This window comes from Gorilla gorilla, chromosome 2 (assembly GCF_029281585.2).
Source record: "Gorilla gorilla gorilla isolate KB3781 chromosome 2, NHGRI_mGorGor1-v2.1_pri, whole genome shotgun sequence".
Taxonomy (NCBI): Eukaryota; Metazoa; Chordata; class Mammalia; order Primates; family Hominidae; genus Gorilla; species Gorilla gorilla.
In genome coordinates, this window is record NC_086017.1 from 65,837,920 (window position 1) to 65,865,592 (window position 27,673).

General features: G+C 37.2%; 1 protein-coding gene across 6 annotated transcripts in view; it reads right to left on the reverse strand.

Annotated features, from left to right (window-relative positions):
- ERC2 (ELKS/RAB6-interacting/CAST family member 2) overlaps positions 1-27,673 on the reverse strand; it is a 971,230-nt gene that overhangs the window by 473,093 nt on the left and 470,464 nt on the right. For all 6 annotated transcript variants that reach the window (XM_055383002.2, XM_055383001.2, XM_055383000.2 and 3 more), the window contains one exon: positions 17,666-17,859. In XM_055383002.2, the coding sequence (XP_055238977.2) occupies positions 17,666-17,859 (194 nt within the window). The remainder of the gene's footprint in view (positions 1-17,665; positions 17,860-27,673) is intronic.

The window sequence follows — 27,673 nt, forward strand, 5'->3', positions numbered from 1 at the left end:
GCTGCTGCGGTTCTCTAATCACACTGTGTGGGGCCATGAAGAACTGTCCCAAAAAATGATTCCTGGAACAGGCATAAAACCCCTCCTGGAAATACATCTTTTCTCTTGGCTGCTACCCCAGAATTCCCCGCAGGGAACCATCTCAAGCAGGCAGAAGGATGGATGACCGAGGTCTTCCCCCATCTCTGCCGTCCATGATCCTTGAAGCGCATCCAGAACTGACTGTCTCCAGTCTACAAAGCCACTGCCTCCATGAAGGCCCACTCACCAGGCCCACTCAAACTCACTTCAAAAACAGGAATTTCACATTCCGGCTCAAGAGAGGGCAAAGACTCGGACCAGCAGCTCAAAAAAGCTGCTAGAACTGCCAACACAAACAGCTTCTCAACTTCCATTATAAGAGGTTTTCATCAATGCCTGGAATCCTTTGTATTATAGAAATAGCTTTCCACCCCAAAAGAAGCACATTAAAAAGTAGTCCCTATGGTCCCAGGAGTGCTTGAGCCAAACCAATTCATACTAGCACAAAAAGCCTTGCTTTGGAATCAGACACAGTGTTTATGATTCTGGCCCTGGAACCGAAATGGCTGAGTTTGAATCCTGGCTTCACTACTTAATAGCTGTATAAGAGTGGACAAGTTACTTAACTTCCCTGAGCCTTGGTTTCCTGATCTCAAAAATGGGACTGAGTAATAGCACCTAGTGTCTTGGAGTTGCTATAAAAAAAAAACATGAATTAAACCTTGCAGAATGCATAGGACCAGGGCTAACAGCAAATAGGTACTCGACAAAGCCTGTTCTTATTTCTGCTGCAATTATAGGAACATAATTTCCTATAGTTTCTTCCATATTCCATATAGTTTCCATATTCCATATAGTTTCTTCCAATTTCCATAGTTTCTTCCACCATGCTTTTGTTTTCTTCCTGCTCTCTTAGTAGCTAGGTTTTTTTGTTTGTTTATTTGTTTCTTCTGTCTTGCTGGCTGTTGTGGAAACGTGGCCTTCTTCTTCTGGAAACAAGGAGGATAGAGATACAGGCTGAAGATTTTTGTGCTTTTGTCTTTTAAAAAAATTTCATTAATTATCCCTACATCCCCTAAACCTGTTTCTTCTTATTCATCATTATTGCTTCTAGCTTGGGCTACTGCCTATCTCTCCAGCACAGAGATGGTTCAGGATTAATCCTCCCAGAAGATACTCCTCGTTATGTTCATCCCAGGCTCAAAAAGTTCAAAATCTTTTATCTCAGTACTCAAGGCTTTCCTCTGTCCTGATCAGCCCTTTCTGCCCTTCTTCTCCCTACCTCAGAGTCTAAGCTACAGACAGCCCCGTTTCTTCTGAGCATGCCTTCTATCTTCCTACCTCTCTTGCCATTGCTTAGGCTCCCCATCTAGTTCTACATCTGGTAAAATCTTTTCCATTTTCCTAGTCCAGCACAAATACCACCACATTCATAGAAATTTCCCAACTCCTCTCTCCTCTGAATGTCCATGACATTCATATAGAATTTGTCACCCTGCGCCATGGGTAATGCCTCTTTGCCAAATTTCAGATTTTCATTCCAATCTGCCTACTGGGCAGGGCTACCTAGCGATCCCAAAGCATCTAAAACACAGCCTGGCCAAGATCTCTTTGTTCTTAACTCTGGTCATATTTTCCATACTTGTTCCTACATCCTGCCACAGTTAGCCAGGGATCTCAATTATACAGGTGGGTCTCACCGAAACCAAGGAAATCTGAGAAATTAGCCTTCCCAAGAGGAAAAAGAAGAAAATTATATTCCTTCTGGGTCTCACAGAGAAGAGCACAGAAAACCCATCCTGAGTCCAAGGTGACTCTGGACCCAGGGTTGTTTTATTGACTCATGAAGCAAGAGTTGGCTCACCTTTCACCCCCTGTTGACTTGGTTCCCCTCCATCACTGCCTTGATGACTCACATTCCACTCCGAATGCCTTTTTTACAGCTTCAAATTATGCATAATTTCTACTTCCTTATAACTCCATTTCTTTACAACTCACATTATTTCTTCATTCTGTAAATGTTTATTAAGTGTCTACTATTTTTGCAGGCACTGGTTGGATAAGACAGGTCCTTTCTAGATCAAAGTTCTACTCTAGACTGAAAGACAGATATTGAACAAGCAAGTAAGAGTGTGCCTTATTTTCTAATGGGAAACTACGTGAACTTAGACAAACCTAACTTGGGCCTGTCTAGCTCCAGTGAAGAGCAAATGATGAAAGTGACATTTAAACTTCACTTGGTCTAGGTAAAAAAATAAAGTTATATCCATGCTTCATACCTCACACTAAGATAAATTCCATGTGGTTCAAAGACTTAAATGCAGAAAATCAGAACATAAAAATACTAAGAGACTGTGTCCCCAGAAAATTCATCCATTGAAATCCTAACCTCCAAAGTGATGGTATGAGGAGGTGGGGCCTTTTGGGAGGTGACTAGCAATGGGATGAGTGCCTTTATAAAAGAAGTCAAAGGGAGCCTATTTGCCCCTTCCACCTTGTTCTCACACAGAGAGAAGGTTCTATCCATGAGTCAGAAAGCAGGCGCTCACCAGACACTGAATCTGTTGGTACCTTTGATCTTGGACTTTCCACTCTCCAGAACTGTGAGAAATACATTTCCATTGTTCAGAAGCTCCCCAGTTTATATTTTGTTATAGCAGCCTGAACAGACTAAGACACAAATCATAAAATTACTAAAAGAAACCACAGGACAATTGTTCTCATAGTCTTGTAGTGTGGAAGGGGCTTCTAAGTATGATACAAAATTCAGAAGACATAAAAGAGATGACTGAATACATTTGACTATGTAAAATAATTTTGTAAAGAAAATCTGCATAACAAAAACCACCATTAGCCAAATAAAAGAAAAGTGACAAATGGGCAGGGGGAGCATTTAAAACTCAGATCAAAGACAAACGTATCATTTTCCTAATATATAAAAAGCTCTTACAAATATATAAGAAAAAGACCAATAAAAGAATACGACAAAGTATAAACACATTTAAACATGTCTATTGTCACTTGTAATAAAATAAAAGCAAATCAAAACTGCACTTAAGTGTCATTTTCCACCTACCATATTAACAAAGATAAAGTTTGAAAAGCGCATTGCACTGGCAGAGTTTATGGAAAAAGAGGCATTCTTACACATTGTTGATGGGTCTGTAAATGGTTTAGCCTCTGTAGAGGACAAGTGGTAAAATCTAGAAAAATTATAAGCATAGTACCCTAGCAATTCCACATTTAGGAATTTATCCTACAGATATATTCACATACACTTGAAATCGTCTATTCAAAGTTATTAATTATAGCAGACTGCATGAGAGGAAAAGACTAGCAACAACCTAAAAGTCCTTCAAGAGGAGACAGACTCAATTAAATAGTATGCAGAGGTGAAAAAGAGTAGAAAGCCTTTAGGTATAGATATGGGAAGATCTCCAAAATAGTTTGCTAAGAAAAAAAAGCCAAGGTGTAGAACAGTGTGAATTACATTATACCACTTGCACAGATATCATATTATAAATACTACGGATCTGCTTCTGTCTCTCACGATGCTGCTTCTGGGTGTAGTGCTAGTTACATCCCAGTGCCTGGTACAGAGCAGACATACCATCACTATTTGATGAAAGCAAATAAGTTAACGAATAAAGGAGATAAATGTTTAAGGAACACACTTAAATACTTGGCCCATCCTCTAAACTAAATATCAGATCTTTTTATACATGAATACAGAAAGGCAGTAGCTGAATCCTGGATCTCTAGTTCCAGGAAAATTTAAAATAAGTCCTTACATAGGACAAACAAGGATTGTATGAATTAGTTTACATATTTACATATAAAGATTACTTTTCAATAACCATAAGTTGATTTTTCTATGTTCTCTTATTTATATCCCTGGGGTCAGGGGAAGCATGCAGCAGGATGCTGTTTTCAACCTTTTCCTCAAAAATCTCTCAATGGCTTGGGAGAAAATGTCTAAAGTCTTTATTCTGGCAACTCAGGTTTTTACAACTAGAAAAGCAACGGAGGCAGCCGGCTTCTCTCTCGTATCAACTCCCTACTCTCACCTGTCACTCTTGGCATGAAAATCTTTGTCACATCCACAATCACTGCCACTTACTGAGCATCTCCTATGTGCCTGGACTGTGCTCCATGCTCAGTGTGCATCTCAACCACATGCACATGAGAGGTAAGCTATAATATAATTGTCTCCACTTTACAGATACAGAGATAGGCTTAAAGAAAGGAAGTACTGTGTCCCAAGTGCTATAGCAATGATGATGTTGTTTCTTAGGAGGTAGTCTATTTAATTTTCTACACTGAATGTTCTAACAATAGATAATGTCTTGAATAACTTGGACTCTGAATGAAATATTAATATAAACTAATAATAGGTCTGTGAGAGACAACACAAGTGAAATCCTAGAACAGTGCTTCTTTATCTGCTTAGGAATCCCTAAAAAGCCCCTGCTTTACGTATTTAGGTGGCAGAGGAGCACCCACACTCAGCAAGGCGATAGGACACCTATCTGCCAATTACCCAGTGAGTGTTTCTCACCAAGGCCCATTCATCGCAGGTTATCAGAAGATTCTTCAGTTATTCATTATTATAACCAACTCATTCTCTCCACGGTAATTATCTGCGAGCAACATATCATGCTGCCCTTGGAACCATCAAACTGACATATGATTAAATAGCAGAGGGCTCTGCAGTTAAATTTAAAACCACTCTCTTACACTTCAGCTCACACATCACATCAAGATCTGTTCAGCCACAAGAATATTCCAGTTGACCAACACCAATGGCTGGTGAGAGACTATTTCGATACTTCATGCTCCCATGTGAGACGGGTGGTGGTTATGTTCTCAAAACTTGAAAAAGGGATTTTTCCCAGGACCTAAAGTAAAAACTTGCCAAGCAATTCTATGTATGAAATCCTGCATTCATCCCAGGTTAAAATGTCTCAAGACTTGCTAATATTCACCATTATGTCTTCAAAATTATGGGTGGAATCTCACTAGAAATAGTACATTCCATCAAAACACTGTGAGAATCACACACTTTACACCTTTCACTGAAAAAAGTTACTTAAAAGCATAAATTATTGTACATACAGCTCCGTATATGCCAGTAAGAGAGGTACTTATGTTAACATGGCTACCAATCTACAAAAATGCTGGATGAGAACGTCAATCTGCAAGCTGGAGTTAAAACATGAGTCTCACTGTTCTTGGACTGGAAAAGGAGCCACACCAGGAGTTTGAGATCAGTCTGAGCAACATAGTGAGACCCCACCTCTGCAAAAAAAAAAAAAATTCAATTAGCTGTGCATGGTGGTAGGCCTGTAGTTCTAGCTACTTGAGAGGCTGAGGAGGGAGCATCACTGGGCCCAGTAGTTCAAGGGTGCAGCAAGCCGCAATCACACCACTGTACTCCAGTCTGGGAAACAGAGCGAGACCCTATCTCTTCTTTTTTTTTCTTTTTTTTTTTTTAAGGAACCATAGAGGCTCTTCAAGGGAAAATTTATTCCCATTCCCAAACCCAGTCTACAATTTCTAAAACTAAAGTTCTGATGCAAAAATAATTCTATAGAACCCACTATGTTTGCACGAAGTGTAAATTAGAAAAAAAAAAAAAGCTTTTTGTCTATCCCCAATAAAATAGTTGTACCCAAAGTAAAATCAGCCGATTTCTGGGTTCTGTTTTATTTTTCACATCTATTTAGCTTAATATTACTCTGAATCTAGAGTAAAATGAGAGAGCAGCAAATATTAAAATCATCAAAATCCTCCACAAAAAAAATGTCGAAAGCATTTGTTATACATAACAACAATGTATTTTCCTCAGACAAACATACACAGTGCCCACTCATTTTTAAATAGGTTCCCCCAAAATGTAGACTTCACAAAAATGTGACACTACACAGTGTGGAAATTCCAAGCACCTTCACCCAATATGGAAGAAAGTCCAGTCACAGGATGGTTGGGTTTCTCTACAACCTGAGCTAGTATTGTGCATAATGAAGTGATAGAATTCACATTTCATAAGAAAAGCCATATAAAGGAAATAAGATATTATTTTTCTAGAAAGTGATTTATAATAATACTAAGAAACTATTTTTTTAAATTCCTTCCCCTTCTCAGCATTTACAGAAAAAGCTAACACATCTTGAGAGATTTACTATTTGCTGATATTCATCCATATGGTAGTACCAACCAAAAGCCAAGAGGATGAGAGAAACAGGGAAAAGAAAAGGTTTTAGAAAAAAAAAAAAAAGTACAGATGAATGATTAACTCTTACCAACTTGGTATCTCTTATTCTGGGTCATGACTTATAAGGCCTACCTGGGGCCATCCTTCAATTTTGCTGTTGTTGTTTCTCCAAGGAATCTCAGACACACACTGAACTACAAAACGTTTCAACTACAGTGCCAATTGTGTTCCTTCAGTCTTCACCATTCTAGAGGGTATAGATAGACTGCCAGAACAGCAACTCAAGCAAAAGCTAAAGAGAAAAACAACATGCAGCATAAAGCCCTAGTTCTATAAATCGGAGCTGGCTCAGCAAAACATTAGTCATGGCAAGTCCCACCAAGGCTAGGATCGGAAAGGTGTAAGCACCAATCCCTGGCTACGCCTCAAGGGTTCAAAACCATTTCTAAATATAGAACCCGCTTTATGTCTGCAGGAGTTATAAATCAGGGAAAACAACTTTTTTCCATCCCCAATAAAATATTTGCACCCAAAGCAAAATCAGCCGATTTCTGGCTTTCTACCAGTTTTGCTTGGGCATAAAATTTTCTGACACTTCACCAGAAATGTCAGCATTAGAATAAGGCAGCTTTAAAGAAGGATATAATTTTCTGACCTGTGGATAACCCCTTCAACCCCAACAGGAAAAAGGGGGAAAAGCACACCTGAAACCTGGTTTTTCCAATTATTAGTATAAATGATACAAATTATTTTTCTTAGTGGCCAAATTCTTCCTTACCGGAAGTATTGGTCTTTGAATTTGGTGAGGGGAGGGATCATGTCAGTTTTACTGCTATATCCCCAACACCCAGCCAGCACAGACTCTCACTTGCAGAAGGATTTCAATGAATAGTCAAGGAAGAAGAGGAAGGAGGAGGGGGAGGAGAGGGAGAGAGAGGAAAAGAAGGAAGTAGGGATTGAAAGTGAGAGAAGTTCAGATGAAGATCTTTTCCCCTCTCCTTTTATTTCTGTCTTCATTTTTCTTGAACTTACAAGCATCCGACTTGATAGAAAACCAATGACATCTTTTCTCAGGGCCTCATGTCTGAAGCCAGACATGACATCCAGTGTAGACAACTCAGCTTCCAGAAAGAGCCCCAGCAACTCTCCATGGGGACAAAGAAAAGAAAGAGTGGGGTGAGACAAACCCAATGGGTGCTCCTTTATTCAACAGCATTAAAAAGCATGACTGCCGCCTCCCATGTGTGGCACAACACACTGTACAGAGCCCACACAGTCAGTGGGCTCAGGGAAGGCTTTGGTGGAAGAGGCAACTCCTGCCCTGGCTTTGGAGGGGCAGGATCTGTACAGGAAGAACCAGAGGCATTCAATCTCAGCATAAAAGGAGAGACTGGCTGGAGAGGGGAGATAAATCTCAGAATGAAAGGAGAGGCTGGCTGCACAGCTGGCAGGACAGTTTTTCCCCAAAGTGCTTCATGGAATATATTCAATGAACACCATATTCAGAAAACTGAGGATTGAACAGAACTGCACAGGTTTCCTTACTGCAGACCTTCTCAGTGCTTTTACTATGCAACTGGAGCAGAAGTGGCAAAAGATCCCATCTGTAAATCAAAATGGATTGATTCAGGGGGTAAAAAAACCAATGCCTTTTCTTACTAAATGTAGAAGTTTAGCAAAATGTTCAACTTTGATGAACACGTTTCCTCTTACCTAATATGGAAAAAAAAAATAGTCCCAACCTCAGTTGTTATGAGAAGTGAACATTAAAAAGAACACTAAAAAAAAAGTGATTAATTCAGTGCTGGCACTTAATTAACACCAAATGTATTACTGTTGCTGCTTCTGCTCCTGTTGTTTCTATTATTATTATTGTTATCAACCTATGTCATGAATATAAAAAAGAAAAATGTAACACCGCATTTCTTAAATGGTTTGGTCAGTTTTTCGTCAGGTATTTTTTGGAAATGCTGGGCCAGCACACAGTGCCTAGCCTATTACACAGTAGGCACTCACTATGTATTTGTGGAGGGAATGGGGCAAAATACTGACCCTAGCAAAGAACAAATTGCAGGACACTAAAGGGATGCTCTGGGAAAGGTGTTTTTCATTATTTATTTGGGCAACAGACCTCTGAGGTCTGGGAGGAGTGACTTCATCTTTTGCTAGAAGAATGAGGGATTGAAAACACAGTGTTCAGCTTTGGGGAAACATCACAAAGAGTTTATTTTGGTACAAGTGTTTGAAGTGACTCTATAATAACGAGCTCACGCCTGCTGCCAGGCGCCAGCCATCAGCTTGAGCCTGCTTGCAGGGCAGTGCACGCGGTCCATCACCGACAGCCCCTTCATCAAACATGTGATGCCCATGTGCAGGCAGGATCCCAGAAGACTTGCTCCAAAGATGGCTCCCTCTTCTCCAAGAAGGGACACTGAGGCCCAAACAAGGAATCAGCTGACCTGGGATCCAAAGTGGGCTGAAGACTGAGAGGGCCTGGGAGAAGTCTATGTCTTCTGGTTTTACTTGGTTGATTCTCTGGCAGGACTTTGAACTGAATCCCAAAGGATACTTTTTATTTTTTTAGTCAATTGCTGCATACATTTTTGGAGATAACCTCATCTGTCATAAGTCACACGCTAATCTCACAAATAGTTACTAGAAATATAAAAGTTTCACATAAACCCTCCCCCAAGTACAATACAGAGATCCTGACAAACCTCTCCAGCTTCCCACCTGTTTGTGTATGAAGACATTCTTGACAGACGTGGAGTTTACTGGAGTGGAGACCTGAACAGATTTGGAATATGATGCTTGTATTTTACCAAACCCAGTACTTAATATCTGTCCACCTGAATTTAAGCATGAGAGTCTACATAGAGTTTGAAGAGGAAATGAAGTCATCTGAAAAAGAAGTTGGAGGGAGAACTTCCCATGGAGTCCACAGCACACAGAAAAGTCTCAAGAGTTACTGCAGTTTCCAAACTTCCGATTAGGAGGTGGGGATGTGCAGGGCAAACCAAAAACTATGGTAAGAAAGACTAGATACAATTTTTCTAAAATACATGATATGTGTATACACATACACACATATATATACATATATGCACACACATACATATGTATCTCAACTGTATGCCATATAAAGAAAGTACATAGTCAGAGATCCTGCATTCAGTTCAATTATTACATTTTATCTTATTTTAACTGGTAAACCTGGAAGTCATTGGGAATAAAGCACAGTTAATTCTGGAAACTTGTCAAAGTTGAACAAAGCTTCTAGGACTCTAAAGACTTTTTGTTTCCAAGAGGGCAGAGCTGCCCAATTCTTCCTACACTAAAAATATAACCAGAGATGATTATTCAGAGAATAATCTGCATTCAGAGAATAATCCTACACTAAAAATATAACCAGAGATGATTATTCAGAGAATAATCTGCATATACACAATGATTGCACATTTTCATCACGTTCATTTGAGGCAACAGGTTAAATGATATTGGAATGATATGAACCTTGATGTAACTCCTATAGTTCATCCAACTAGATTTGGTATGTGCATTTTGCCACATCCTATCAACACACCCTGCCCCTTGTCCAGAGAACCACTGGACATCCATCACCCCTTCCAGCCCTGTCTTCTGAGAGTCAGAGTTCATGTTCATTCACCATGAAATAGGAAAAAAAAAAAAAAATTACCACACAATAAGTTCCTAGAGCATAAAAAATCACAGTAGTGTATAGGTAAAAAACTAAAGGCCCTGACAGGAAGCTTGAGGTGTGAGAGCAAAAGGGATCCCTGGATCTCAAGTGCTTCAATATTAAGAGGTACAGGTTGGGGCAGCAAAAGGAAGGCAAAAGGAGGGGATACAGGCGGGCAAGGAGAAAAGCTTGAAGCTTCATTAAATGAGTGGATCAAAAACTTGGAGAAAAGGTTTGGATGCATGTTTCTAAGCCTTCCCCATCCCACCCTTCCCTACCGCCCATTATGATGTCTGTGTTTCTGCACACAGATGCACCAGATTTGTTCTGCTCCAGAAAGTAAATTAAGAGTCATTAAATTTGAGAATAAGAGCAGTTCTCTGGGGGCCATGCTTTTAATCTCTGATCAGATCTCTTGGAACTTTTGAGAATGAGGCTTTCCTGCACCGCAATGAAGTTCAGGCAGTTCTTGGGGGATACCCAGTGTGGTATGTGAGAGTGGCAGAGAAGTATTCCAGGACTATGAGCCACCAGGATTGGAAGCCAGCAGTGGGACAAAATCAGTAGATGAGCAGGTTTGTGTATAAAGACATGCCTTGTTTTCAAATAACTTGGTACTGTAGTCAATGGATTGGCCTGGTGGTTTGGGTGATGGGGCAGAATAAAGGGTTGCAGACCCTGTGTACAGAGAAGAAAATAATTATCATTTGCCTCTCAATAGAGCAACTATACTGACTGCCACATTGATGTGATGCTTTCTTTTTTTGAAGTTTAGATAGCCCCAAATCCTAGAATGAGCATCCTTTAGTAAACTCGTTGATTGAATGATAAAGAAATCACTACATATTACTATGTTTTATTGGAAAGAGAAGTTGTCTTTGACTTAAGGAAGAAGAAATTATGGGCTTGGGCCTCCTACATTGGAGGAATCAAGCCTGGGATGCGTTTTCAGAAAAAACGCCCATTTCATTTCTTAATATTGGGGTACACACAGTCAACAATGAATCAGGTCTTACACTTGGTTCCATATGCTATGCCCTAGGTAATTAAAGTATGCCTTATGGATAATAAAATTGAAGTTAGAAAGTTAAAACCAAAACAATGTCAGGAAATAACATGTGTGTACAATATGTTACTAACACATTGATAATTTTCAAAAGTGACTTTTTAAAAAGTATTATACATCTTTCAGAACACAGTGATTTATTAAATGAAAAGTCTGAACAGTTTGCACTATTAAATTTAGCTTTTAAGTTGCTATGTCATGGGCAGATATTTTGTTCTCCTAGGTTAAATTCAGCATCCTGCATTATGTTTTTATCCATGGCTCCACGTTGTATCATCCTGCAGTCAATTTTCTGAATTGCTCAGGAGAAATGCACTGGGGAGTTATCATGAAAATTTCTCTCATGGATTTTATAATCCAGAAATAGAATTAAATAATCCAACACTGACTTATTTCCATCTTTTTCCTTGCCTTTTCCCACCTATACATCCTTTTCATAAAATAAACCTTCCCAAGGCATGGAATGAAATGAGTGGGGGGAAATGCAGTGGCCAGAGGAAAACCATTTCAGAAATGTGTTTGTTAAACAAGTGCAAGCCATAAATTGAGCTTAGGAGGGAAAGGCAGTTAGAAGAAAAACTGAAATTACTGACCTGAGAGTCAAGCTGATTGGAGCAAGGGTGAAAGCAGCAATTTGGAGGATAAGCAGAAAGGAAAAGGGATAGCAAAAGAGAATAAAAGGAAGGAAATGCATTAGTTTTAAACATATAGCCAACAGATGTTATATCAGCAGGTTTATAACTAAACGAAGCAAACTTTTATCTTATATTACCCCCAAAAGCCCTGGGCACACACTGTAAGCTGTTGTATTAAATATCATACCAAAGAAACTGGTATCTGCTCTGATAAGTATAATTACAAAAAGCACTGATGTGAACCAGAGGTGTGCTCCCACAGTACAATGACAGCATCAGCCCTTCTCTGGAGGAATATTTATAGAGAAAGTTCCTATCTGTGTGCATATAAAATTTTATTATTTAATAAACTGAAATGGAAACTACTAAGGTATTAGACCTGGGTAAGTGCTCATGTCAGAAAGATTTTTATTTGAACCAGTAAGTTGGATGGTTATATCCTATGAGATATTTTTCCTTCATCCCTGAAAACCAAAAGGAGCTGAGCAATTTGGCTTTCGGTTCAAAGATTTCCATTTTAGATGCTTACAGAGCACTGCACATAGCAATGATCAAAGACCCCCTGAGGAGGGCTTTTGGTGGTGTGCCACCCACCTATCAGCTTCCGCAGCAAGGACAGAGTAACTTTCCAAGCTGAGAGTAATTTTTTTCAGTCAGAAATATGAAGTTCCGACTTCATTACTGAAAATATCAAGTTATAATACTTTTTAATTTGTTTGTATAAAAATATCTAGCACGTCCGTCTCATTGGTTAAAACAATAATCTCTATTGTCAAGCAAAAAATAAAAATAAAAACAAACAAACAAAAAACCATATTCATCTTCCAGGCTACTATAGGAGCACATAGTGGACATTCATTTTGTTGATCTGTAAAATGCCCTTTGCAAAAACAAAGTGGATAAACAAATACTTTTCCAGCTTTCTGCTCAATGGGGCCCCACCATTCCATACTATAAAAAAGTAGTTTTAGGTATTTCACATGGGAAGGAAAAACAAAACAAAATAAAATAAATCCTCAGGATAAAGCTTAAGCTAGAACATTTCAAATGAAAACAGTGTTGACTACAATGATACAACTGAAAGAGAAAATTTAAGATTAACCACACGGGGAAAGTGTTGATTTGATAATCCCTTGTATCTGAAATCCCCCTGCAGAGTGTTTTGTGATCATAAATGCGCAACTGATCGAAAATGAGAATTATGTCAGGACACGATCACTGTGGGGACTTTGGCAACACTGGCCCAAGCTGCCATTTCAAATCCTTCTGGATCAAAGGTAATTAAATCAAGGTCTGTGGCCAAGCCTTAGGAAATCCTAAACTGAAATAGCAAGCACACATTTCAGATGTAGTTGCCTCTTTCAAGGGCTCCTAGTTTTCATCAAATTCTCAAAGGTGTCTGTGATGTCCATGACCTTCCCCAAAAAGTTGCTAGGAATGGCGTATAGCCATCTGCCACTCGTTTTCAAGAAATTCTTTCAAATACATTAACAAATGTAAGTGAAAATTACTCGGCAAGAAACATTTATATCAAAACAAAAAAAACTAGCATCAAGTTTTTTCCATGTACCGTGAAACTTCTAAAAGATATTATCATAATTTAAAAATAATAATAACGCTCAAGTTTACGTTTTGAATGGAGCTCTGAAAGGCATCAAGGAAATTATGTTAGTACATTATTGAGCAAATAAGAAGAAAAAATAACATTCTTTTCCTCAAACTTAGATAAGGCTCTTTTAGGCATCTAAAATGATTTCTCAGTGTCCAAATGTCTGGTGATATTATTTCTCCAACCAGATAATTAAGTGGAAGCCTGTTTTCCATTCTGATGTTATGTCTTACGAGTGGAACCCCCAGGGATCCAGCCTCCTCTCTGCATTGGGGAGGTATGTGATTGAGGGCTCAATTTGGGCATTTTCCATCCTCTAGACAAATACCAACAAAATCCCTAACATATTTAAGATAATTACATGAAAGGTCACCCAAACTGATTCCTTCCCATGGGCGGGATGTGAGAAATATAGTGGCAGCAGGTCTTACTTGACAGATTCTGTTAACCTCTCTCTTTCCCCTAAGTCACCAAAGGATTAATTCTGAAACTCTAAATAAAATTCAGAGACCTTGATGGGCACTGACACAGAAGCACTGCATATTTCACTGCCTCTAAGGTTTAATTAGCCACTAGGTTCTGTAATATACGTGACATCTGACACTGGAGATGGAATAAAGACTTCAGCTGAATTTGGACCAACTCTCAGAGACTTGCTCAAGGCCCACCACCCACCTAGTAGCAAACTCCCCTGAGCTGCCTGCAGTCCAAGGCAGAAGCTCCCCACTGGGCCATGCAAGAGTTTACAGGCATAACTGCACGTGGGACCACACTAGAGCAACATGCACTTTAAAAAGCAAAATCTTTAATGGCTGATGAGAAACACCACGCACATGGAATTTAAGAGGTAAATGCATTGTGTAAATGCCAGCCATGTGCTATCTGGAATGGGAAGATTAACAGAATAGAAAGTAAACACATACTGCCTTCTGAGAGAGGAGGGGGCCAGTGTCAAGGTTGTCTGAGTTATTCCTAACCCTGTACCTTTTGTTGCATACAATTGAAGTTCTGGAATATTTTAGAACATTTGCTCCTTTTAAAAGAGGTCCTTTCACTCTGGTAGGTCACATTACAAGCCAGAGACCACAAATCTATTTCAAGTTCAATTTTTGGTTTTCAAAATTACAAATTTAATTGCAAACATTTCTCCATGGCTCCAAAATGGAGATACATGTCACATTGCTAAGAACTCTTTAGCTGTCAATATTGTGAGGTATGAATTTTGTAGTTTTATCCAGCAAATGACAATATTGCCCAATTTGAAAAAGGCTGCTTGACAACTGGAAGAAGATGTTTTGGTCAGAATACACATGTAGCACAGCAGATAATGCTTCAGAAAGGCAGGCCAAGGCTGAGCCCTTTTTTTCCCAAGAAAGTTCCCCTCTGAATCTCCACCCCCACCTCCTTAGGGGCCTGGGCTGGGGCTGAAGCTCAGACATTTCCCAGACAATGCTCTGCTGCTGGACGCAAGACACGGGCAGGCAGAGTACTGGGACAGACTCAGGTCCCACCACACGTTTTATGAATTACAGTGCCTGGGAGGCATCAGCTTTAAGGGGAGGCAAAGGCAGAGATAAAGAAAATGTGCAGAAAGTACATAAAGATAAATGCCTGTAAAATCACTGCTGCTTTAATGCATTCCATATTGAAGAAATAAAAATCTGAATATTCTTGATGATTTAAAGGCAATAGTGTCCAGCTAAGATCTGTTTGTCCAATTAGACCATTAAGCTGTTTATATGTAAATGTTTATAGTAGCTTGTCCTGATTTTCAATTACAGTTCTGGGGGGCTGGTTTAGCATAGAAAAAATGCCATCTAAACGTGAAGCACATCACTTTCTCTCCTGTATGCTAATAAAGAGGTAGATCTCTTGCAGCCCAGCAGCAATGCCTGCTCAGGAAGGCTGTATGCTGGCTGCTTGACTCTTTAGTGCTGCTGTACTAGCTTCTTTCTTCTGGCCCATTAGTAGAAGGGATTGTTCTCAATGGCTCATCTGTCAGCCCTGAGTTCGAATCCTGATTAGATTCTTATGAGCTCTGCAACCTGGAGGAAGTTACTTAATCTGTATAAATCATAGTTTCTCATCTGTAAAATGAGAATAATGACAGTTTCTGTATTGTGGGTAAGACTAAAAGGTACACAGTATTGCACGTCAAGTGCTTCCCAGAGTACCTGGCACACAGTGAGCATAGAATATACATACAATATACATACCCTAGTATTACAAATAAAACTACTATAATTTTTAATATTATTATCTAGGGCATCCTCCACATAGCTCACCGCTTCTCAGAGCAGTGGACTAGGAATCAGGAAACCCATATTACAGTTTCACATCTTTCTGACTACAGGCCCAATCTCAGGAAGGTCATTTAACTTTTCAAGATCTCAGTTTCCTAATCAATGAAAGAGACATGATCATAACTTTCTTGTGATCTCATGTCAGTTTTTCTAAGAAAAATTTTGGTTCTAAAATGTAGTTCCAAAATAGATCCATCTAAGATCACAGTGCTCCCCACTTTTTAAGAACCAGCAGACTAGCAGAACATCCTCACATTTTAAAATGAAAACAAAGCCCTTTAAGGATTCTATTTGGGATAGTTACCTCAAAAAAAAATGAAATCCTTGACTTTACTGCTAAAATTGGTCACAATGAATAAAAATCAGATTATCATCAAACAAATGCTATTATGAAGAGAAATATTAATTGATTTGGAATTTGAATGTACCAAATATTATACTGGAAAATGTTGAAATTTTATTGGAAATTAACCTATTTGTTTAATACAAAGTTGAGATTTTTTTTTTCTTTTCTTAGAGAGAGGAATCTTGACCCCAGGCTGGAGTGCAGTGGCTCATAGTTTACTGCAGCCTTGAACTCCTGGACTCAAGTGATCCTCCTGTCTCAGCCTTCTGAGTAGCTGGGACCACAGGCACACATTACCATACCCGGCTAATTATTGTAGATACAAGGTCTCCCTGTGTTGACCAGGCTGGCCTCAAACCCCTAGGCTCAAGCCATCCTCTCACCTTGGCCTCCCAAAGTGCTGGGATTATAGATACGAGCCACCATATCTGGCCTTGATAATTTGTTTTAGCATTTGTTCATAATGATATACATGTTCCACTTTACCTGGGGACCAATTGCTTGCAAAGCATCATTTGAATAGGTTGTTAGAGATTCACTCACTTCTAACAAGATTCAAGGCCATGAAAGGCTAAGGACAGATGATTGCTTGAGTCCAAGAATTAGAGACCAGCCTGGGTAACACAGTGAGACCTGATCTCTATGAAAGATTTTTAAAAATTAGCCAGGTGTAGTGGTGTGCACCTGTAGTCCCAGCTACTCAGGGGGCTGAGGCAGAAGGATCACTTGAGCCTAGAACTTTGAGGCTGCAGTGAGTTGTGACCATGCCACTGCACTCCAGCCTGCACAGCTGGCAAAAAGCAGAGGCAAAATTTGAACTCAGGTCTTTTTGTCACTGAAGCCCATGATCTTTCCACAAGATGATAGAGAGCTACTCTGTGTATGTCTTGAAGTCCTTTAGGGCCTCACAAGTATCTCGATCAAAGCTGGCTAACATTCACAGGTTTATTCAAAATTTGGTGATCTCTTCCATATGGATTGAATCTGGGAAAGACAAATTCTGCCTTACTGCTGAACCAATAAGAAATCTGCAGAGGTTATGGAGTTATGTAGGATTTTTCAGAAAGTTTTTTCCTTACATGAAGTACAGGAAAAAACATTGATAGCAAGCTTATTTTTAGCATCCACACTATACATAAATACAATACGGATATGATTTATCTGAAAATCTAAATACTCTGATGCAACACTCCCTGTTTTTACACAGAATTTGCTATCATGCAGGACCTATTCAAGTATATGTATTTAAAAGGTCCTCTTAAGAGATAAACCTCCAGGATGAATTTGTCGTGATGTGCCAAGAGACATCCAAAGGATATGAGCTCCTTCCTTCTTCCCCTATCTTGAATGAAGAATTCCCAACTATATTCTTCAGGTTTTGTTGTTGGTGGTGGTGTTGTTGTTGTTTGATCAAGACAAAACTAAACCACAAATATTTACCTGTGATGGAAAAGAACTGAGGTTTTGGGTAGTCAAAGCCCCAATTTCTTACACACTTCGCTGGAAAAATGCTAGATCATGGACATCACTCAAGAAAGTTGACCACTATTTTCTTCAACACTGAAGAAGTATATAATCCCTCAGAAGATAAGCCAATTGCATTCTTAGTATTCCACAGAAACGTCATCTTTCACAGGCCATATTCCTCATTTATGACTTGTTTCTAACTTGTAATATGAACGTACAGTCCAAATCCACCACAACCGGAGATGGGCAACCACGCAGTCCATGTTCTCTCGCTGCCAACAATTTATATAACTGTAAAATTTACCTCTCCAGTTCTGCGATCTTCTTGTCCTTGTCATTCTTCTCATTCTCCACCTCCTTGAGGATCTCCAGCAACCGGTCCACTTCCGCTTGGGCCTTGCCACACTCGTCGCGGTAGTAAGACGCCTCTTTATCGAGCTGTTTTATTCGGTCTGCAAACTCAGGGTTCATCCTGGAGTCATCTTCAATATTATGTGCCTTCAACATTACATTTTTAAAGAATGCAGTTAAGACAACAATTTAGAACAATAGATAGTGCTGTCACCAATGGTCCAGAAATTAACTTTGGAGAGAAAATCACCACCAAGATTTATGGGTATATTGTCAGTGAAAAGGCAAAATAGAAAAATCACACATTTCAGCTACCTTAGAAGAATGCTGATTTTAAAATAATAGAGTTTCACAGGCGAGTTTCTTCGATTATTGATATTTTGTTCCATTAAATGTTGCTACTTTTAGATTTTCTTTCCACCAAAAAGTAGGGTTAGATACTGTGATGTCTTTATTCCCGGTCATTTGATAAGCAGACCTAAGACAATTCAACTCCTCACAGTTAAGGAGGTGATTCATACAAAATGCTTCCATTTCCAATACAAAGACACCAAAACAACACAATATTGGATTATTTTCCAAGAACTATCAAGGGCATATGTAAAGCCAGATAACATATAAGAGACTGATTAACTAATAATTGAACATGTCATTCCACTGAGAAATTTCAGCAGGAAATATAGTTTGAAAGGAGGCTTGGAGGTGAGGAAGGGCTTTCCAGCTAACAGTTATACCCATAAATTCTCATTCTCTTAAATAAATTTAACCTAAACCAGGAGGAGGATGAGCTAATTCATGAACAAGTACGCAGACAAGAATCTGCAAACACATGCATGGGTGGGTGGCAGCTTCACACACAAGAAAAGACACAGGCAACAACACAGCAACAACATTGCAGAATAATTTGCAGCCAAAGTATTTGTGGGTTTGTGTGAGAGAGAGTGTGTTACAGCTTTTTTTTTTCCCAAAATAAACTTTTGGCTGAAATATTCCCAGACAGATAGAAATAACACTGCACTGCAATGTTTTGCCTACCCCTTGTTTCCCATTATTCCTAATTGACTTCTTCAAAGAGCAGGCAGGGAAAAAACAAGTAGTTTATACAACAGTGCACATTCAACATAGAAAGTTCAGATAAGTCATATACGTATGTATCTCCAAAATCCATGGGTGACATAATCAAATGTTAACAATTTTTAAGGACTTAAGTTTTTCTGCTGTCTTGCTACATGGAGCAGATATTTATTGTGTTTTTATATACTTTTTTGAAAATTTCAGGGAAAAAACAAGGCAAGCAAGCTACAGCTACTGTGGGATTGAATGAATCATGCATGGTTAGAAAAATTAATACTAATACTACGGTTAGAAGGTTTGACAGTCTTTGCAATGATTTAATAGAAAAAAAATTCAAAAATTAGTATAAATAAAATAAATTTCATATGACAAAATAATCATTTTAGAAATAATATTTTTGCATGTAACATATTATTTAAGCATGAGGATAAAGGGGAAAAAGTTGCTTTCATGTTCTTAAACCTAAGATTTCCTTATTTAAGAAATAAACTCAATTACACAAAAAAAACAAGAAAAATATGTCAATTCAACACACTATCAGGTACTGGTTTATTCCCTTTTACCAACATTTTTCAGAAAACATTTATTTTCATTTATTTACTATGCACTCTGTGTTTCATTATAATAGATTATTCAACTTTTTCAGTACAATTAAAATAATCTGAAAGAGAATCCTGAGCTAACATACCTTTAGGAGTATATTTATCTAATAATTTCATTTTATGCTTCAGTAATGAATAAATTTCCTAATCTCCACTTTAAAAATGTAGAGCAGAAATTCTATTTTAAAAGAAAGTAACTACTCCATATACCTGCTTCTATTTGTGACAATATGAATCATTACTTCTGTTACAGAAAAGCATTTAAAATACACAGCTTTTAAATTGCTAAAGAAAAACTTCGTGTTAACCTCTCTTTCACTTTTATACTGTATTACCATTCTTTTACAGCAGTTAAAAACCTTTTCATTACATTTCTTGAACTATCCAAACAATGCTATTAAGATTTTTAAAAAAAGAATTAATGAACTGAGTAATGAGCAGCTGGAAGCCCTCAAAACAAATGAATATATATATTTTGATTGCCTGTTTCTTAGGAGAGTTAAAACTCCTTTCCTGATGCTGATTTTTAAAAGTTCACAAATAGCTAGCAGTTAGTTGCTGTGGCTTATTTTGGTTGTTTTTCTTATTATTATTGTCCTTTTTTAATAAGTGGGTACAGGATTACTAGTTGCAAGACCAAGATTCTAAATCCAGTCCTGCATCTTATATTTACATAAGATTAGGCAAATTAATTAGCCTAAAAACCGTGAAAACTACAAAATGACAAACACGGGGGGAGATATTACTCACTTTTGTTTTTATTATAATTATTATTTCATAATATGCATCCCAGAAATACAGCTTGTTATTCAGCTAAGTTAATAGATTTATTTGATTTTCATTGACAAGATACTACATACTCCCTAAAAAAAAAAAAAAAAGCCTCGCTGATAGGTTTACAGAGACAGCATAGTCTGCTAGAGATAGGTATGTACACATATTCCTTATTTTAGCTCCATGAAGAAAAGATGATTATTCAACGCCACTTTTCAACAGTGGGTGAAATCAGATGAATTCATAGTCTTTTCAAACAAGTAAGTAAGTATGGTGAAAGGACTCATGGGATGTTTAGAGGCACAGAAAGCCTAGGAAAAAAAGTGCCTGAATCTAGACTGTACCACTGTTGACATCATTTGATGCTGAAGTTAGGTCATATCATTAGAATGAAGACCAGAGCCAAGTTTATGACTGGCCTGGTATCTATTATTAACAGATCACACTTCAAGTGCTAATGAGACTTTTAAAATAAATAGACAACCTCGGCCGGGTGCAGTGGCTCACGCCTGTAAACCCAGCACTTTGGGAGGCCAAGGTGGGTGGATCACGAGGTCAAGAGATCGAGACCATCCTGGCCAATATGGTAAAACCCCATCTCTACTAAAAATACAAAAATTAACTGGGCATTGAGGCACACGCCTGTAGTCCCAGCTATTCAGGAGGCTGAGGCAAGAGAATTGCTTGAACCCAGGAGGCGGAGGTTTCAGTGAGCCAAGATCATGCCACTATACTCCAGCCTGGCAACAGAGAGATACTCCATCTCAATCAATCAATCAATCAATCAATCAATAAAATGAATAGACAACCTCAAGAATACCTGTGAGTTAAATCTCTCTACCTCTATATCAATATCTACTGATTTCCAGGCAAAAGAACTTATGTCAAGCCACTTTCAATCTTGGTGCCAGAATTGTTGGGAGAGCTATTAAAATGTCATTTAAATGTTTTTAAATCAATAGAAAGCTTTAAGAAAAAGTCATATAAAGATGACAGGGAAACCGCTGCTTCTTGGATCATTACTAGGGTCCATGTAAAGACTCAATGAAAGAGAGTTTCACATGACTGGGAAGGCTGGTGAGTCCCCAGCTAAGCTTAGGTATTGGAGGCAAAAGCCTCTAAAGAATTTACAAAAGATATTGTACATAACCAGCTCTATTCAGCCTGAGTCACAACTTTTCAGAGGATGGGCTGAAATTTTTAACTAGTAACCAGCATGAATGTGTTCTACCATGATCTACAGACATGAGTGATTCTACACTAAATAAAATAGTGGAGGAAATTGAGCTTATTAAAGCCAATGCTTCCTTCAAAATTATGAGTCCTGAGCTTCCTCCAAAAATGGAATGAAATAAGCACTTTATTTGTATTTAGGCAATATTCTCGCCTTTTCAAATAACAACATGAGTTCTTTAATCTGACTAGCAGCTCCTGATAGAGATCAAAAGTAGGTAACAGACTTGGATCTATCATACTTTAGACACTACAGCGAAAAAAGCAGATTTGAATAAATCATGATCACAGTAAATTCCTGCCATGGCATTCTAATGCATTCAAGACATAAATTGAAAATGCACAGTAATATTTTTCCTTAAGAATATGTTGGTTTGCAATTAGCTCCCCAACAAGGTCTGGGAAGGCTTGCCCTTTCTATACTTCTAAGGAATATCAACTTTGTCCTCCTATTTTCATTAGTCAGGAATTTACCTCTTAAAAACACAAATTGGTGTGAGTTTTCTTTTGATGGTTTCAGATCTTATTTACCAGGAACATAGCAAGCTCATCGTCACTTTCAAGGACATCCACCATCATTAAAACTAAAGGAATATCAATAAGCATTCTTTCATTAATATAGAGATTTAATTCCACTGATTAAACAGGTCAGTTTAAAGGCAAATCCAGGTATCCGATTCTGCTCAAAAATATTTCTTAAAACATTTAGAGCAACTCTCAAGCATCTTATAGAAACACAAAAAAATGGGAAAAGGGCATTTCAGAAATGTCTGCATTGCATACTACATCAGTAAGTTTTGAGGGACTCCCAATTATATTTCTTGTATTTCCATATGTAAGGAAATTTCCCCACAAATGGGAATAACAAAAACAAACTCTGGAGTCTCACTGATGTGGGCAGGCCTCTGGGTTTTGATGTGAACTGACTTTGAAAGCCTAGATCAGGCATTAAGAGGACTCTGACCATGGCTTGGGATGAGCAGTATATTAACTTATAGTTATAATAACCTAGTAGTTATTTTAGTGAAAGAATTTATAACTACTTCAGGAAATAAGGCAAAACTTCAGATTAATACTATATGTAAATGAAAGTTAAGAAGCCAAAAATGGCTAAAGCCAAACTATGGGGTTGTCAAGTATCAGAATCATACGTCTATTTACATTTAATCTTCTAAAGACTGGCCATTGATTATTTCCAATAAAATGGCAGTTCATCAATCCAGATCCCTAGAAAGGAAAGTATTAACTTTGGTCCAGAAACCTGCTGTGAGACAAGGTAGGGAACATTCAATTATTACATTATATAACACGTTCCCTTTGAAATAAACCCTACCAATTTTAATTAAAAATCATTTCCCTCAAAATAAACAAATAATTAATCATGACCATAAAATAAAAGCAGAATGTTAACGAATGTATTTGATGACTTTCTTCCCTGCTGTTTCTGGGTTTTAGCAATAATTTGCTAAATTTAGGCAGTGTAGAAATATGATTCTCGATTGTGGCATGTTGGTGGTTTAATGTCCATTGACAGCGCTTTAATATTCCTTTCATATCTTAACAGCAGAACAGGGTATAGAAACTATTTTGAAAATTATATTTGACTACAGTCTTCTAAAAGAATTTCAATCTTCTCATAATTCTAAGTTATAAATAAAATATTACATTTTAAAAGAAAATTTTTAAGGTGATTATTGAGTTATAATATTTATATTATATATTATATATAACATATTATAACTCTATAATAGACTGATATAACTCTATTATAGACTGATGAAACATACATATTATTGTTTAGAATGAAGAACCAAGGGAAGAAAAAGAACCCAACTGAAGATAACCTGCATAGTGTTTATAATAAAAAGACAAAACTCCAGGAGTAGAATGATAGTTAAGCTGCAGAAAGGTTACAAAAAAAAATAACAATATCAAGGCAAAACTTTAGGTTCCTAATTTAGAAAATTAAATTTCATTTAAAATATATCAATACCAGGCATCATTGCTGAGCCTAAACAATACATTTGGAAACTAATAATGATGTATTTTGAAATGTTATACATCTTAATTCTGTTGTTTTTTTTTTGTTTTTTTGTGTGTGTTTTTTTTTGTTTTTTTTTTTTTTTTCTTGGTAGAGATGGGGTTTGCTATGTTGCCCAGCCTGGTCTCCAACTCCTGAGCTCAAGTGATCCTCCAGCCCTGACCTCCCAAAGTGCTGGGATTACAGGCACAAGCCGCCACACCCAGCCCCTATATATCTTAGTTCTAAAGGAAATTATTCACTCACAATTCAAGCTAACTGCATTCAGAATATTCAAAAATTTGTGTATTAAAACAACCATACCAAAAAAATTATTTTCATAGATGGAACAAATAGGATATGTATAAATAAATATAAATAAATATTCTTATGTCTCTCTCTCTTTTTTCTCTCTCTCTTTCTCTCTCTCTCACACACACACACATACACACAAAAGAACAACTGTATGCTTAATACTTCTAAAGATCCCCCAAACAAAACTGTAATTATTAATGTAATCGTTTTTAATTATGGGATTTCCTAAAATTAGCAGTGTAGAGAACTGAGGTAATTATCTGGATGTCCTCAAACAAAACATGTAGCTTCAAATGTTGTGTGTTATTGCAAATATTAGTTGAGTTTTTTAGACACTGAAAGCCTGGATCAATTATAGGGTATGTGTTTGTGTGTATGCATGTGTTTACACATGCTATGTGCATGCCTGGAATTATCTCTTAAATAGTTGTAACTTTCCACTGTGCTGGGAGATAACTGGTTTAAGAGTGAGTCGAATACTTTTCAGAAATAGGCTTCAAAAATCATAAAAAGAAACTGCTATATCCAAACAATGACTGTGAAAGCATTTATAATTCAGCCCATTACGTTCCTGGGATTATACTGCCCTGTAATGACCTGCAAAACAGGAAGACCTCACTGAACAGTAACAAGATTTTTTTTCTATCTCTCTGGAATGAAACATGCCTGCTTTTTGGCTTTTGTTATGTTTTTTGTAAACACTTACGTAAAATGTGAGCCCTGCTAAATATGTGTTGAGAAGAGATAGGATTTCAAATGGATACCTACTAGGCACTGGGTACCCCAAGTGTGGGGAACATCAGAGGGGTCTCAAATGTGCCCTGGCCAACAGCAAGGTTGCACCCAGTGCCTCCAAATCAGTCATTTGCCTTGTAGCAACAAGGGTATTAGATGAAGCACTAAATTGACGGGCCCAGAAGGTCTAAAAATTTATTAAAATTTTTTGAAAGACTCCCGATACCATCTCTGCATACAATGACCACAAGGGCTACAGCAAACAGGTATTTGAGACTGATGAAACACGCATATTATTTGTTTAGAATTAAGAACCAAGGGAAGAAAAAGAACCCAACTGAAGATAACCTGCACAGTGTTATAATAATAAGACAAAACTCCAGGAGTAGAATGCTAGTTAAGCTGCAGAAAGGTTATAAGAAAAATAATGATATCAAGGCAAAATTTTAGGTTCCTAAGAAATGTCATTAGATATTACTTTGTGCAATAGAGTGACTAAAGTAAAAGGAGATAAAAAGTAAAAGGTTCCTTTCGACCCTAGAAATAAAAATACTTGCAGAAGCACTTAAGAGCTTAATCCTTGTTTACTCTGACGTAGTGTAGACTGTCAGACAGAATTGACTATAAAATTATCTTATTTAACAAAAAACAACTATACTATAATTCACCAAAAATTTGTTATGTGGCCATATAGAAAATAAACATACAAAAATAAAAGAAATTTCCTAGCTATCATAACTGATTAGAAAATAAAATAATAAGTATATCATTTACAATAGCAACCTAAAAATTAAATATATATAGATATGCTTAAGACTATCTTTAAGAAGAAATATCATGGGAAAATATTAAACTTCACTGTAAAAAGCCACTGGAATAAATACAAGTTGGATCAGGTTTATGAATGGAAAGAAATAATATTGGGAACATATAAATAATTCTAAAATTATTTTATAGATTAAATATATTTAAAATTAAAATCAACAATTTTGTGTTTTAATTGACAAAGTGATCCTAAAATTTACTTGGAATGATAGAAAATTAAAGGCTAAAGACTTAAAACAAGACAAAATGAAAAGCAGAAACAATTAAGGTGTAATTTGTTTTACTAGATATTTAAAAATATAATAAAGATACAATAATTAAAATTTTGACCCAACAAATTAGAGACATCAATAAAACTGAACAGATGCTTAGAAACTAAGACACTCACCCAAATGAGAACTTCATATTCAATAAAATAGTATCAAGATCAGTGGATAAAGAGAGAATTGTTTGATAAATCGTGCTGGATAATTAGTTGATAATTTAGAAAAATATAATTAGAACCTCACCTCTCAACATGAATAAAAATGAACTAAAGATGGATAAAGGGCTTAACTTGATACCAAAAGCAAAATTAAAACATTTTAAATATAGGTAAGTGAAATCAGAGAATAGTTTCCAGAATAAAGGTAGTGAGGAAAGCCTAAAGGAAAGTACAGGTCAAGAACCTAAAAATTGTTCTCTATATACATAAAAAAATTTAGGCTAAATAAAACTGCCATAAATCTGGCAAAAATTCTATATAAAACACAGAATAACTCATATAAACCAATGAACAAAACAGTTAACTCAAAAGCAAGTGCTTAACTGATTTAAACTACTTACGTAAGAAAAAATACAAAAAGCTAATAAATGTGCTGGAAAACCTCAACTTCAGTAGTAATTAAAGAAAGAAAAGTTAAAAAGGCAAAAGAAAATTCCACCTAAACATGTGTCAAAGTTATGTAAAATGACAATTCTCAATGTTGGCCAGGGTGCGGCAGAAAGGCCATTTTTAATCAGTGCTGGAAGAAGCATGCTTTGGTGGAATTCCTAGGAAACTCAAGATAGTAGGAACTATTGGGATCTTTACAAATCACTGGCGCAGGAAGGAGGCAAGCACGGTGGCACATGTTTGTAGTCTCAGCAACTCCAGAGGCTGAGGCAGGAGGATCCCTTGAGCCCAGGAGTTTGAGACCAGTCTTAGGCAACAGAGCGAGACTTCGTCTTAAGTTTAAAAAAAAAAAAAAAAAAAAGGTGATGGGGAAAGAAATTACCAACATTAGAGGAATAAGCAAATAGAGTAGAATAGTATACAATCATTAAAATAGTATTTTGGAGGAATCGTTCATTATATGAGAAAATTCTAATAATGTAAAAAAATAGAATATAAACCCAAATAAACACTTTGAAGTAGAGTGTTAGATAAGAAAAAGAAAAAGTAACGTAACAGCGAGAGAAGGAAAGGAGGAATAAAGGGAAGGAGAAGGCAAGAGGAGAGAGGAAAGAAAGAAGAAAAGAAAAAGTGAGAAAAAGAACAGCAACAACAAAAAGATGTCTAGGTGGAGAACAATCCAAATGTTCCAGCAATTATTTCTGTGCCGTGAGATGTCCTGTTATTTTTAAATTTTCCTCTATAGGCTTCCATATGGTTGCAAATTCTCTACTGTGACCATATATTATTTTTACAACTAAGAAAAACATAGTCATTTTTAAAAGACAATTAAGAGTAGAAAATCCATCATGCTGCATCCCTATCAGTCCAAAAAAGAATTGGACACCAAGACAGGGGGAGTTAAAATAATGAGAGTTTGGCTATATTCCCGGGATGCCAAACCAATGGGTTAGTTTAATTAACTTGAGGAGAAAAGTCAGTCAATGACTTTTGAATTAGTCACTGAAAAGACTGAAAAGTTCACGCTGGCATATTAGAGACACACCACTGGGGAGAAGTGAAGTAAAAGTTGATGATGCCATGTCACTGATATTTCTAGAAATGGTCTAAAAGCTAACTGAGAGTTATTTCTTTGGTCCTACCTATCCTGACAGGGAGAGTGAACTCCTAGCATGGTCCTGGTATATTTTTGCTGCTGCAGGAACAAGGCTCTCCCCATCTGTCATGCACACACCCAAAACATGACATTCTTTGGTTTTCTTCCTGTTCCTAACTAGTAAGTATGAAACAATTGCAGCGGAATTATTTCGCTTATTTTTTAAACAACTTTTTTTAAACACTCGTTTTTTCCCAGGGTGTTTTCGAGCTTGAAGATATTCCAGTCTTATTTGTCTTTCTTCACATCTCCACTGTCTTGAGCCTGCTTATTAGCACTTCTATTCAAATGTTAAGGGAAAAGAAACTTAAGCTGATTATTTTTTGCTTCTCTGCTAAAATCTGCATTTTGAA